Genomic DNA, 15,504 nt, shown 5'->3' on the forward strand with positions numbered 1-15,504 from the left:
TATGTGTATTGTATGCACAGTCGGCAAGGTCAGTCTCTTAATCGCCCCTTGGGGATAAATAAAGTCTTCTGAATCTGAATCTGAAAACTAACATTAACTTGTACCAGAATGATGGGAAGATAAATATGTAGAGAAGGAGAGAAACAGCATTATCCAAAGCATATCTGGCAAATATCGTAGAGGCAGTGTTATGGTAGTAGGCATGTATCACTGCCAGTGGAGTTGGGTCACTAGGTTTTATTGAAGGTGTGATACAAGTAGCAGGATGAAATGCAATGGTGAATGGCCATAAAAAGTCATATAATAAAGTTGAGTATGGGTAAAGGACAAAATGTCCTTATGTGTGAGTGTATTAAGTTTTAATTGTCTTGCCCATGTCTTATTCCTATTCTTCTTTTTGTGTATTCTTCAGACTATATCCCTAACATCTCCCTGCCAGTGCAGGTGCAAGGCGAGGCCGCTGGCAGTAGCAGCAGTGAGCACGGCTCTGTGAGTCCCGACTGCGACGCAAAACACGACATATTCTTTGACAAGAGGAAAAGCTCTGGCTCCAAGAATCTGCTCAAACCTCCCAGTTCTACCTACCTGAGGTGTGTCTGAAACCACATACTGAGATTTTGCATCAGACTGAGATCGGATGGCATTAAGAAAACTGTTTCCTTTTAAAATATTGTTTTACAAATTATTAGAGCAATGAAACAATGTGTTTCTGCAAAGAAATCCTACTGCTGGTGCTGAAGCTCAGATCATGTGAAACAATGTAAATGAACGAGTGCATCTGTGTGTGCAGATAGCAGGTGGCCTTATTGCACTCACACCGTCCTCCGCTGCCTTTTACAATACTAATTTAACGAGTCCTGATAATTTTACAAGCTTCAGCTGGTGGCTCTGCACACATCAGTCGAGCACCAATGTGCACGCATGCATGCACGTCACGCAGCGCTGACTCATGCTACTTCTGCATTTTCCTTTGCACACAGAGTAGCCAGGAGAGGCTTGTATCTGTAAATAAATTAAAGAGCACACTGCTGTAAATCATCTGTTCACTTCATGTCTTGTTTTATGTGCGTCTCAGGTAACTTTGTGTGTGTGTGTGTGTGTGTGTGTGTGTTGCAGTGTGCCTGATGAGGGTTCAGTATCAGAGGACCGCTCTGTTCCCCCATCTCCTGAGGACAGGGACAGTGGTTTGTTCATGCTGAAGAAGGACAGCGAGAGACGGGCCATTCTGTACAAGGTCCTCAATGAAGACCAGGAAAAGGTCATCTCCAACCTCAGGGAAAATCACATGCAGGTGTGTGTGTGTCTACTTGTGTTATATATAGAGTGGAGATATAAGTCTGGTTCCACAAGCACACTCGGGGGACAATATATTGTTGTGGAGAGAAAGGTCTGTTCACCTGGGCAAACATGATGACTCAGCTTTCCTGGAAGACCCAGTTTAACGTTTTGGTTATAAAAGTAGTGGCTTTGTCTCCGGGAAACAAGAGCAGATCATAAGCCACATTTTACAGGTAACTTCTGCTAATCACAACCTGCTTTGGAGCAGTTTATGTTGAGAATTTAATATAGGCTGGAAATCACTGATTCTTTTATTTACAGTACTGCATAATAGTGGTGTAGATGTTCTGCTGAAGGAATATATTTTATGTATATAACCTACAGAGCCATACATACTAATACAAATTGCAGTTTTTATCTAGAAATTTTTGCTGCCTGCTCATCTGTTAATGATTCTGGAGTAGACGGTGTCCCATTGATCCATTTTGTGCAGAAGAGTCAAGTGATACATCAAATCAAGTGCACACAGAGCTCTAAGCAGAAAGCTGGGGTTAATGGGAAGAGTTGATAACCACCGTAATGAAATCTGGATCATGATACCCCAGCTGGGCTTTCAGATTTTACCAAACCAAAGAAAGCCTGGCTATGTTAGACCTGCTTCATATTATACCCCAATTTGCAACACAGATTGTCATTACTGTTTCACTACCATGAATCCAGTGCAGTCACAGGGAGCCTAATTGCAATCTAAAATAACTGTTGTTCCTGATTCTTCCATTGGGGGGCGTAATTGGTCTTTCAGAATACTAATATCCTTTCCTAGTGCTTGATAAAGAAAGTGCACAGGGTAAAATCCTAAAAGATAAAGATAAAACCCAACCAGGAACAAAAATCTACAAAATCACTAATAATTTTTAAATTTTTTATAATAATCGTAATAATATGGGCTTGTAATGCTACAGTTATTGATCACTAGGCTTAAATTGCACACTCTGCTAAAACTGTGTATAGGGTAGCGAGGATCTCCAGCTGTCCATCGATCACATCAAGCAGATCATCTGCATCCTTCGAGACTTCATCCATTCCCCGGAGCGGCGCGTCATGGCGGCCACCATCTCCAAGCTCAAGCTGGACCTCGACTTTGACTCCACATCCATCAACCAGATTCAGCTGGTGTTGTTTGGTTTCCAGGACTCGGTCAGCACTAACCCACACACACACACAGACACACACACGCACGTATGGTTTCATTCCAATGGTGTCATTACAGAACAATTTGGGGTTCATTTTCTCGCCCAAGGATACTTTGGCATGCAAACTGGAGCAGCCAGGGATCAAATCACCAACCTTTGATTTGTAGATGATTAGTGCTACCTCCTCTGCCCTCCCCAGAAAGAAGACTTCAGTTCAGTTTACTTTCTTTACCTTTCGTCTCTGACAATAATGACAGTTTGTTTTTTAATTGGTGTCCTTAACTGCCAATTAAAAAGGCCCTAAAAAGTATTTGCACGTTTTCCACTAGACATCTTGCCAAAAACAATCGAATAAATGTGCAACCAGCTATAGTGAGTGTGGAATCTTGTGAGTGTTGAAAAGAAACTACAAATAAAAGTGGTCTATACTGTAAATGTCTGTGCTGACCTTCTCAGGTGAACAAGGTCCTGAGAAATCACCACATTAAACCCCACTGGATGTTTGCCATGGATAACATCATCCGACGAGCTGTGCAGGCTGCAATAACCATCCTTATACCAGGTGGGCATCTCTGGCAGCTGCAGCCTGTCATAAGCTTTTTACTCCATCTAGTGGACATTAACATCCATGCTATTTTACTTTTCCGATTTATGGTTTAGTAGTTTAAGTAGTAGAGTGCACGCAGAAAGCCAACAACATAACATCAATTACCTTGACCTATGACTTTTTTACTAACACAATAGAGCTGCAGACCCACTTTGGCCCGGCGTCAGAGTGCGAGGGAGCAGAGAAGGAAGACGAGGTCGATGAGGAGGAAGCAGAGTTTGGACCCATTTTAGTGCAGCAAACTGACGAGACGGGGACAACGTCCGATCCCACACACTCTGCGGTCAGCACTGTGAACTCCTCCCACTCCCACGAACATCTACGCTCACAACATCATCTAGGCGCCCAGCTGGGCAGGCTCAAACACGAAACCAACAGGTACCCACTTAATTAAATGTTTTGTTTACCACGGTTAAGGTCAGCTGGAAACCTTCACAGGCTCATGTGGAATTTTTTCTCCAGGCCTGCATGCACAGGTTTCCACTTGTAACTGAAGCAGGAAGCGGAAAACAAGGACAGAGCGTGAGGTTACAAGCATACCCACGTACACTGTCACTATCTCTTCAGGGCTGTTTATGATAGGTGGCTGACATACCCACAGGGGCATGAAATGGAGCAAATTTCTGCACAGTCCTAATACACAAAACATTAAAAATAACAGCATGGTGCCAGTAATCACCTTATTACTTATTATTATTATTATTATTGGTAATTACTGGCACCATGCTTATATAATACAGAGAGGGGTTTTCCTCAGCTCTTACATTTGCATTTCAAGTTGTTTTGTTTTTCCTTACTGGCTCACAAATGCGGTCATGTGAGTGGCATCTATCAAATGTAATAATGTCATCATTCATACCATCAAGAGACATGTGATCAGTGATTTCATCATCACCTTTTTTTTAGCTTTTCCTTGTGTAGTAGTAACTTAAACTTTAAGACGCTTTAGTTCATTACTTTAGATTTAATCTTTTTCAACCATTCATTCAGATTTTGGTATTTGTTCTCAGCATTTCTGCTTCATGTTTGCCTCTCAAACACTCTCAAACAACACACCTGCAGCTGACTCTCTGCAGACATTTGAATTTTTAATTGAGATAGCCTTGTGGAAACTTTATTAATAAGTACCACAGTGGAAATGGGACTGCAAAGAACAGTCTGATACTCATGTTGACTTTGTAAAAACTGCATGTGCACTTTAGCCCTGTCCTTGTATATGTCGATTTAGTCATAATGTAAAAATCGACTTTTAGCTGCTTACTGCATATTTGATTTGGCGTGGTTTTTACACTAGAGATGAGATAATCCCAAAGGCATTTATGTCTCCTCCTGAAATAGAACTGGGGATTTTTGCTTGTTTAACAATTGTGTAACGCGCTTTAATGCAGTTCTTGTATTTAGCCATTGTACTGTGTAGCTATAGTTCCTACCAATAATGGACATTAATGCGTGTGTCCAAATCAGTTCCACTATGGAATTTCAAAGCAGGAAGTTTCAGTAATAAAATAGTTTGTCCAAACATGTTTACATCGTGTATACCAGGGGGAACTATAGAAATTAACTTAACAGAAATTGTTGTTGTTGCAGGCTGCTGGATGAGCTGCTACAAAAGGAGAAGGAGTACCAGCAGGTCTTGAAAGCCACCCTGCAGCAGAGAACACATGATTTAGAGTTGGTCCGAGTCAGACACAGACCCCCAGGTAAACTGAATCACTCACACATGTCCATCCCTGCTAAGAAAAAGTGCCATGTTTAAATATGCTTAACTTTTACAATCTGACTTCTAAACTGGTTCCACAAAAGACTTGTTTCTCCAGGGAAGAAGGCTAGGAACATTTTGAAGGTATTTGCATGTTTAAGATGAGATCAGATAATAGAGATTTAAGTAAGAGTTAATGTTATTTAATGTTGTTAATTTGTTGCAATTTCTGAAAAAGAAGTATTGTAAATCAGAGACCACAGTCTATAAAATTAGATAAGTGACCCTGTATCCATATCCATAAGGAGTTCGATCAGGAAAAAAATACTGGATAATAATGTTAGGGTTCAGTTGTGGTAACACTATATGGAAAAAATAAATATATTGATTACAAATGTATGATAATATTCCACAGATAATATTGTAAATAATTCAGCACTGCTGACATGTGCTTGACACTTAGTAGGTTGTGTTTTTACATCTGAAACGTGATTCCCACCCAAAATAAAAAGGAATGTAAACTCGTAACCAGATATGTAGGTACTACGACTGCTAGCGTGAGGCTTCTAATCTCAAACAAATGAATGCCAGATAGCCAAGAGCAATAAACTCTACCAGCATCTGAACAAAGTTTAGTCATGGGAAGATTTCTGGACTCCATGGAAAAGATAAGGTAGTGAATGACCACACAGTCTGCAGGAAGAGCTGAACAAGACTAGAGCCATTGTGAGAGTGAAGGCTTCAGGCCAGAGCCATAAAATGTGATTTCCATGGGTCAGGGTGCAGATGGAGATGGGTGTGGGTGTGATCCTGTGTTGCGTAGCAATTCCAAAATCTAATGTTTACATAGGAGTACGGAGGAAAAATGACAAAAATTGGAAACCTGTTGCTCTCAGTGGTAATGCTTATGGTATTTTTTTGTGGAAATCTGAAAACCAAGAATTCCTCAAATCCTGTTTCAGGTTTTGAATTAAATCTTCTGCAGATGGGATCAGAAATTGTAATTGAGAGTTAGTTACTCTATACTCCACCAGTATAAACAGTGGAAAAATACAAAATGCTATAGCATTTTTAGCAGCTTCTATTGCACATTTCTATTTCTATTAGTAAGTTAATGATATAGGGCTTATGTTCAGAACTGCTTGATCATGACACAAAAACACTTTTTTCTTCTTCTGTTATGAAAAAGAGGAAGTAGGGGGAAATAGATTGTACAGCTTAATCCAACAGGAAGGTTTTAAATCTAAACAAATGCCTTTCCCTTGAATCTTTCTCAAAGACATTATAGTCTCCTTACCCAAGACTCTATTTCAACTCTATTCTTTAGTGTAATTAATCTCCAATCCAGCTGGTTTAAAACCCTCCTGAGAGCCTAATGGAAATTTGAAAGTGCAGTCTCTCAATCACTCTAATTTCTTTAGAGTGCTGCACCCAATGATAATGATAGGTATCAATTTTATGTCCTCTACTGATGATCCATATATTGAGAGAAAAGACTTCTTCCACTTCCACATATTGCAGTTCAAATATCTGGGGGTCAGACAGTTGGACAGCAGAACGTTAAGTGGTAATGTGTATATATTTCAGATTATCCTGTGAATTTAAGATAGAGCTGTGCATTAATCAGTGGTTTGAGTTTGGCTCTTTGCCGGGGACTTTTTCTCGTTGCGGCTATTTTTAAAAGCCCCAGGCATTATTTTGAAGTCCTTGTCAAGTTTAGTGTACATCTCTTTGAAGTTGCACGTCAGCCTGTAATTAGCTTGTGCAGCTAGTTTGACATGTATAGATGCCAAAGTGATGATCCAACATTCTTGTGCTGCCGTCATGGAGAAGAGATCTTTAACCCTGTCACGCATGAATTATGACAACCTCAATCAGGATTTTTTTCTTAAGTATTTTATTTATCTTTAGGCATAAAAGGATGAATAAAGTACTTAAAAGAAAAATCCTGATTGAGGTTGTCATAATTCATGCACGACAGGGTTAAATAACAGTAATTACAATGAAACACGTCATACAAGTGTATTAACATTAAACGACAATTGGGTGGCAGCGTATGGAGTGACACATCAGTGTCCAATGTAGTGTTTTATGTGCAAGTATACCATCAACACTGACACAAATACAAGAAAACAGCCTTTGACTAGCTGCTCACTGTAGTGACCACTATGCGTGAAAGGGTTAATACTGAAGATCAACATGTACTTTGAGCAAAGTGTTCCTATACCTGTCGTTTCAGACATTTCACCTCCATCCATCCACCACATCCCAGCAGACCATGAGCCAGACAAGCAGCTCATCGACTGGCTGAAAGAGCAGGGCGCAGACCCCGACACCATAGACAAGGTTGAGTATCTTTATATAGGCCATTAGTGTGCAGCTTATCATTCTAGTGCACCGTGGCAGTGAAGTGTCAATATAAAGTAAGAGTGCTTCTGTTTTTGTCCTAGTTTGTTCTTGAGGAATATACACTGACAGACATTCTTTGTGACGTTACCAAAGAGGACCTCCGGTGCCTACATCTACGGTATCTGCACATATGTCATATAAAGCTACTCCTGCAGTCTGAGAAATAAACACATTGCATAAAAGTCATGCATTTCTTTTCAAGTACAGGAAGAGTAAATCTTCATCATTGCCTCCTTGACATTTACCTTTTATAGGTCACTGACTTTCCAAACTCCTCTGATGTTCCAGAAAACATTAGAATGGTTAAATCACACCATTTTTCTTCCACAAGGTTTAATGGTATCTCACTGTACGAATAGCCTCTTCTGAAGTGGTCTGATGTCATTTTACCGTTTATAACTGCAAAAGTCTTTTAGAAACTAGCGATGCTGCTGACCTCGGTTATCTCCTGTTACAGAGTAATAGGTCAGAGTTAAATAAAGTCAGACTTTTGCAAACATACAACAAAAGTTTGTTTTGCAGCTATAAAATACTTCAGAACTGTTGACCCATTGCCATTAGCTTCTCCCATGGTCTATAGTACTGCATACCAACTTAATAGATCAGCCCCACAGATTACCACTTATCACAAATATATGATTTAGCATTTTGACTCAGGTTCATATTAGTAAAACAGCAACATTTTAACCAAAAACAATGACAGATTGAATGATTTTGCTTTGTGACAAACCATTATTTCATATGGTCTTGCAGGATTTCCCACACAAGACTGCTGTACTGATGTGTTTGATTAGACTTTATCATCCTTTTTTTTTACCTCAAAGGACATAAGCGATAAGAGAGTTAACCTTACAGCCTTTTTTACTGCCTTTTTCAAGTTAGCTAATAATTAACATGCACATGTAGCTGTGATGTGCTGTAACAACATCTATGTTTCCTTTCAGGGGCGGAATCCTCTGCCGGATCTGGCGAGCCATCCAGCGGCACAGAGAACGAGACAGGCTGGCAAACGACAAGCGCTCAGAAAACAATGCATGATGGAGTAGAATTCTGTTGTGGGGAAAACACGCACATGTTCACACATTACCATGATCTCTCCTTTTTCTCTGCCTCTACAGTGCCTTTTTAAAAAAATGTTGTTTTTGTGTTGTATGTACAGGACTCACTGAATCCACGTAGAGTCCGACTTGACCAGACCAAAGTGCTTTAGTGCAGGCACTACTGTGTGTACCTTTGTCTTTGTGCTTGATATTTATGAAACATGCTCCCCTAATGTTCCTTCAGAGCATTGATTCTCAAGCTTTTTTGAAATGTTCACTTTCAGGAGTGCCACAATTTTTTGTATTTAAACAAGCACTACAGCCCTGAACTTTTTAGGCACTTTAAAGAAGTCACATGTGACCTCTTTAACTTGACTGCTCCCTAGTACAAGCACGTCATGTGGCATTAACAGGTGTCATGTTTACTGCCTTCACCTTCAGCCAAGCTCCAAATATGCAAATGTTTCTGGAGTTTGTTTCTGAAATTGTGCAAAGTTCAAGAATGACAATAGGTTTAATTTCACATTGTGTCTTTGGCCATCCTAATGTCAAGGCTCTGTTTGTCAAGGACATGGCTTGAGAACCACTGCTTTAGGATGTTAAAATCTGCTGTATATTGGTACAGTCAGCTGTGCTGTCTATGATGAAAAGAGTCCTCAGCATTAAATGAATTTAGGTATCTGCTGTATTGCGCTCTGCATCTTTTAGACTTGCATTCTTCTAAGCAAACTGTTCTGCTTACCTTAAAATGTTGTGTGTCTCTAAATATACATTTCAGCCTAAAGCCTTAAATTAAACATAATGTAGCATGCACATATATCACTGCTGCTGATCACTGCCTTTAGATTTTTATGCATGTTATTTATTAGTCGTAACTACTCTCTTGTATTCTCTATCTGTATTTAATTTATTTTTTATTCCAACTGTCATATTATATGTTCTTTACAATTCCAATAAACCTGGAAAAAGCAAAATTTTTGGCTGATTTGCTTCAGCATCACCTCTTGGTTTTCAGGTATTTGTGCGAGGAAGAAAGGAGTCCGGTCATTTTCCGTGTTTCTGCCAAATCATTAATGTTTGAATTTTCTGGCCGTTTCATTTTAAATGTTTTAACTGGCAGCGCGGTTTAATGGGTATCACGGTTTCACGGGTAGTGTGTTTTCATAGGCAGCGCGGTTTCACGGGTAGCGCGGTTTCACGGGTAGCGCGGTTTCACGGGTAGCGCGGTTTCACGGGTAGCGCGGTTTCACGGGCAGTGTGGTTTAATGGGCAGCGTGGTTTGTCACTCCCGTCAAACTGTGCTGTCTATGAAGGGGTATGTTGTTCGTGTGAACTGACCATGTGAGATCCTCCGCCAGATGTACAGCTAGGAAACGGAAGCTGTTCAATCTTTCCACAGCAGCGCCATTGATGGTGATCGGGGTTATGCTTTACTACACCTCTAGAAGTCCACTATCATCTCTTCTGTTTTTGTGACATTGAGGGTGAGATGGTACACCCCTGACGTAACACCACACTGCCGTCTGCTAAGGCTTAATGACTTAACACCGCACCACTTTCTGTGAAGGCTCCGTGACTTCGCAACAGTCACACCGCACTGCCGTCATACCGGTCACACCCGTCATACCACTCAGCGTGACGTAACAAGGTGCTGCTGTCTGCGAAGGTTGCATGACGTCACATCGGTCATACAGATTAGAAACACCCTGCCGTCACACCCGACACACTGGCCGTCACACCCATCACACCGTGCAGCCTGGCAGCGCGGTTTAAGGGAGAACAGACGCTTTTTGAGGAAAACAAATTTCTAGTGCTTGTGTTCACAATCTACATACAACATACAAATTTGACTCGTGCTTCGCTCGAGGCATGTTGGCATATGACAGGAGGGGCAAACAGTTGCTACCTTCCTGTCTTAGTTCCCATAGCAAAGGTAACACCTTTTTCAAGTAGGTGTTGGACAGTCACATCAGCCGGTGGGGTTTTCCTCACTCTTGGAAGTCTCATTGCTGCTCAGTTTGGGGCTTTCACTGTAGTATAAGCTCTCTCTTTTACGTGTAGCATAACCCCAGAGGTCTCAGGTAGATCTAGTGAAGTCTCCAAAGTTTGGATAACTTCCAGGCTGGGAAGCTTCCCATCGACATGACAAATAGAATCTTTTTTCTTAAAGATGACTGACAGTGGCCCTACTCCCTTTGATGCTGTATGATGTATGAGCGCGTTTTCACGGGTAGCGTGGTTTCATGGGCTGCACAGTTTCGTGGGCAGCATGGTTTTGCGGTTACCGCAGTGTCACCGGTAGCGCGGTTTGTCACTCCCGTGAAACTGCACTGTCTATGAAGGGGTATGTTGTTCGTGTGAACTGACCATGTCAGATCCTCTGCCAGATGTACAGCTAGGAAACGGAAGCTGTTCTCTCTTTCCACAGCACATCGGGGTATGGCTTTACAACACCTCTAGAAGTCCACGATCATCTCTTCTGTTTTTGTGACATTGAGGGTGAGATGGTTCTCTTAGCAATAAAGTTTAAAGGCACTGAGATCCTCCTTGTAACCGTCACCAACCACTGTTGTGTCATCCGCAAACTTCACAATGAATTAGGAGATATTAGTGGCCGTGCAGTCGTAGGTGTAGAGTGAGTACATGAGAGTTCAGTATCCACCCCTGACGTAACACCAAGCTACCGTCTGCGAAGGGTGCATGACATTACACCGGTCAAACCGCGCTGCTGTCACACCAGTCACATCCGGGACTAACCTTTGGTGATAAGACCCACCATTGTTGTATGGTCCGCAAACTTGACAATGAAATTGGAGATACTAGTGGCCGTGCAGTCGTAGGTGTAGAGTGAGGACAGGAGAGAGCGCAGTATACACCCCTGACGCTACACCTACCTGCCCTCTGCGAAGGCTGCATGATGTCACACTGGTCACACCCGTCACACCGCGCTGCGGTCATACCCGTCACACTGAGCTCCGTGACGTAACACTGTGCTGTCTATGAAGGCGTATGCTATTTGTGTGAACTGACCATGTGTTCACACCGTTCACACCAGTGACCCAGTTCACACCGCGCTGCCGTTACACCCGTCACACCAGTCGCACCTTGATGCCGTCTGCGAAAATTGTATGACATCACATCAGTCACACAGATTAGAAATGCGCTGCCGTCACACCGGTCACACTGCCCGTCATGCAGTGCTGCCTGCGTGGTTTAGTTGGCAGCGCAGCTTAACGGGTATCACGGTTTCACGGGTAGAGCGTTTTCATGGGCAGCACAGTTTCACGGGTAGCGCAGTTTGTCACTCCCGTTAAACTGTGCTGTGTATGAAGGGGTATGTTGTTCGTGTGAACTGACCATGTGAGATCCTCCGCCAGATGTACAGCTAGGAAACGGAAGCTGTTCTCTCTTTCCACAGCACATCGGGGTATGTGCTTTACAACACCTCTAGAAGTCCACGATCATCTCTTCTGTTTTTGTGACATTGAGGGTGAGATGGTTCTCTTAGCAATAAAGTTTAAAGGCACTGAGATCCTCCTTCACAATGAAATAAGAGATACCAGTGGCCATGCAGTCGTAGGTGTAGAGTGAGGACAGTAGAGAGCTCAGTATACGCCCCTCACGTTACACCGCGCTGCCATCTGCAAAGGCTGCGTAAAGTCACACCAGTGACATCGGATACACAGGTCACACCTCGCTGCGGTCATACCCGTCACACTGCGCTGCGTGACGTAACACTGTGCTGTCTATGAAGGTGTATGCTGTTTGTGTGAACTTACGATGTGAGTTCACACAAACTGCCGTCACACCCGTCACATCTGTCACACCGTGCTGTCTGCGCGTTTTAACTGGCAGCGCGGTTTAACGGGTATCACAGTTTCACGGGTAGTGTGTTTTCACGGGTAGCGCGGTTTAATGGGTAGCGCGGTTTCACGGGTAGCGCGGTTTCACGGGTAGCGCGGTTTCACGGGTAGCGCGGTTTCACGGGTAGCGCGGTTTAATGGGTAGCGCGGTTTAATGGGTAGCGCGGTTTAATGGGTAGCGCGGTTTCACGGGTAGCGTTCTTTAATGGGCAGCGCGGTTTGTCACTCCCGTCAAACTGTGCTGTCTATAAAGGGGTATGTTGTTCGTGTGAACTGACCATGTGAGATCCTCCGCCAGATGTACAGCTAGGAAACGGAAGCTGTTCAATCTTTCCACAGCAGCGTCTTTGATGGTGTTCGGTGTTATGCTTTATTCCACCTCTAGAAGTCCACTATCATCTCTTCTGTTTTTGTGACATTGAGGGTGAGATGGTACACCCCTGACGTAACACCACACTGCCGTCTGCTAAGGCTTAATGACTTAACACCGCACCACTTTCTGTGAAGGCTCCGTGACTTCGCAACAGTCACACCGCACTGCCGTCACACCGGTTACACCCGTCATACCACTCAGCGTGACGTAACAAGGTGCTGCTGTCTGCGAAGGTTGCATGACGTCACATCGGTCATACAGATTAGAAACACCCTGCCGTCACACCCGTCACACTGTCCGTCACACCCATCACACCGTGCTACCTGGCAGCGCGGTTTAAGGGAGAACAGACGCTTTTTGAGGAAAACAAATTTCTAGTGCTTGTGTTCACAATCTACATACAACATACAACTTTGACTCGTGCTTCGCTCGAGGCATGTTGGCATATGACAGGAGGGGCAAACAGTTGCTACCTTCCTGTCTTAGTTCCCATAGCAAAGGTAACACCTTTTTCAAGTAGGTGTTGGACAGTCACATCAGCCGGTGGGGTTTTCCTCACTCTTGGAAGTCTCATTGCTGCTCAGTTTGGGGCTTTCACTGTAGTATAAGCTCTCTCTTTTACGTGTAGCATAACCCCAGAGGTCTCAGGTAGATCTAGTGAAGTCTCCAAAGTTTGGATAACTTCCAGGCTGGGAAGCTTCCCATCGACATGACAAATAGAATCTTTTTTCTTAAAGATGACTGACAGTGGCCCTACTCCCTTTGATGCTGTATGATGTATGAGAGCGTTTTCACGGGTAGCGTGGTTTCATGGGCTGCACAGTTTCGTGGGCAGCGCGGTTTCGCGGTTACCGCAGTGTCACCGGTATGTACAGATGTACAGCTAGGAAACGGAAGCTGTTCTCTCTTTCCACAGCACATCGGGGTATGTGCTTTACAACACCTCTAGAAGTCCACGATCATCTCTTCTGTTTTTGTGATATTGAGGGTGAGATGGTTCTCTTAGCAATAAAGTTTAAAGGCACTGAGATCCTCCTTGTAACCGTCACCAACCACTGTTGTGTCATCCGCAAACTTCACAATGAATTAGGAGATATTAGTGGCCGTGCAGTCGTAGGTGTAGAGTGAGTACATGAGAGTTCAGTATCCACCCCTGACGTAACACCAAGCTACCGTCTGCGAAGGGTGCATGACATTACACCGGTCAAACCGCGCTGCTTTCACACCAGTCACATCCGGGATTAACCTTTGGTGATAAGACCCACCATTGTTGTATGGTCCGCAAACTTGACAATGAAATTGGAGATACTAGTGGCCGTGCAGTCGTAGGTGTAGAGTGAGGACAGGAGAGAGCGCAGTATACACCCCTGACGCTACACCGACCTGCCGTCTGCGATGGTTGCATGACGTAACAACGCACTGCCCTCTGCGAAGGCTGCATGATGTCACACTGGTCACACTGGTCACACCGGTCACACCGCGCTGCTGTCACACCCAAGACACCGCGCTGCCATTACCCCGGTTACACCCATCACACCGCGCTGCAGTCATACCCGTCACACTGCGCTCCGTGATGTAAACGTCCAGCAGGTTTAGGGAAGTCATTTATGGGGTCACACACACACACACACACACACACACACACACATTCCAGTGTAAGGAACAAACGCTCACTGAAGTGTATAAATAAAGGACCAGGGCAAGTCCTCAGGGCGAGTCTCTGGGCCTCACTCTTGGTGTGTGAGCTCAGGAGGCTGCCCTCGCTAGCAAGAAAATCTGTGTGTTTCTCTTCTCTGATTCTCTACTGAAGAAGTGTTTTAGAATATATCTCTTTACATTTACATAAGACTCTTCTTTAGCAGTGTGCATGTTTCTGCTGATTCTGCATGTCTGTCGTCTTTTCACCTGCCTGAAACCGGTTTAACAGCCCACAGATGACCTTTTACCTACTTTGTAGGTACTTGTGTCATTGTGGGATTGTGTCACCTTACTCGCTGCACACTGTAAACCTATCTTTTAATGTACATTCTCTAAGTAATTTGTGATCTGTTTAGTTAAATATAAACCAAGGGTTGCCTGTTATCTATAAGAGTTACCTTCCAGATAGCATGTTATTGTATTTTGATGAATAGATCTGAAGAATTATATTGTATTGACATGTATGATTTATTTTTTAGGGCAAAATAGTGAGAAGAAAGAGAAGAGCGCAAAGGGAGGAAGAATGGAGAGAGAGTTAAATCATTATTATTGATTAAATGCATTAAAATCACATGGAAGTGAAAAAGGCTGAGAAAAGAAATGCTCAGTGCACTATGAGATCTTTAAGATATAATGGGGCCTGATTATTTGAGACCCTTTACATGAGGGGAATGATTTTCAATTTTATATTTAACAGTCAGCCAATTAAGATCGAATATAGGAGCAATATGGCTTCTTCTTCATCCTAACATTAAGAAATAACCAGAAGTATTCCAAATGTAGCAAAAACAATGGTCAGTGCAATAGTTGTCTACAAATCCCAAGTACAGTGCTCAGCATAAATGAGTACACCCCACTACATTTGTCAGAAAACCTTTAGTTTCCTTTGAGAGTCAACATTTTCTATGAGATACTATACTACAAAATACTCTCACAAATGTGGGGCATTGATTGCAAACAAGATTTGTGAATTTGCACACGCAAAAAAGTGATTTTTCTAACAAATTCATTCACGGCCATGTCACAAAAATGAGTACACCCCAATTATAGTCTTAGGAGAAAAGCCACAGTTTAAGACTACAAAATTCAAATTAAAAGGAATTCAACAACAGGGGGTCTAATGATTCATTTAAGAGGTGTCCAGCAGACAGGTGACTTAACAAAGAAAAGCTCTTCCCATTTCATGCTGTCAGCAATGGCTCCACATGGAAGAGAAATGTCACAAAATCCGAGAAAGGAAATCATTTCTTTACACCAAAAAGAAGACCAGCAAAGGTTTACATATCAGTCAAAATATTGTAGCAAAAGTGATCCAGAAATTTAAGAAAGATGGAAGTGCAACCA

The 15,504-nt window shown here is 42.8% G+C and overlaps 1 protein-coding gene across 3 annotated transcripts in view; it reads left to right on the forward strand.

The window, feature by feature from the left end:
• The window catches only part of map3k15 (mitogen-activated protein kinase kinase kinase 15), a 29,527-nt gene extending 20,327 nt beyond the window's left edge, over positions 1-9,200 (forward strand). For 2 of the 3 annotated variants that reach the window (XM_085172101.1, XM_085172103.1), the window contains 9 exons: positions 413-590; positions 1,117-1,291; positions 2,290-2,475; positions 2,928-3,033; positions 3,216-3,456; positions 4,666-4,778; positions 7,017-7,123; positions 7,228-7,304; positions 8,131-9,200. In XM_085172101.1, coding sequence (XP_085028227.1) covers positions 413-590; positions 1,117-1,291; positions 2,290-2,475; positions 2,928-3,033; positions 3,216-3,456; positions 4,666-4,778; positions 7,017-7,123; positions 7,228-7,304; positions 8,131-8,224 — 1,277 coding nt within the window. In that variant the 3' untranslated portion in view covers positions 8,225-9,200. The remainder of the gene's footprint in view (positions 1-412; positions 591-1,116; positions 1,292-2,289; positions 2,476-2,927; positions 3,034-3,215; positions 3,457-4,665; positions 4,779-7,016; positions 7,124-7,227; positions 7,305-8,130) is intronic. The other variant, XM_085172102.1, reaches the window with a different exon arrangement.
• The last annotated feature ends 6,304 nt before the right edge of the window (positions 9,201-15,504 follow it).

Source organism: Neolamprologus multifasciatus, chromosome 9 (assembly GCF_963576455.1).
Source record: "Neolamprologus multifasciatus chromosome 9, fNeoMul1.2, whole genome shotgun sequence".
NCBI classification, from domain to species: domain Eukaryota; kingdom Metazoa; phylum Chordata; class Actinopteri; order Cichliformes; family Cichlidae; genus Neolamprologus; species Neolamprologus multifasciatus.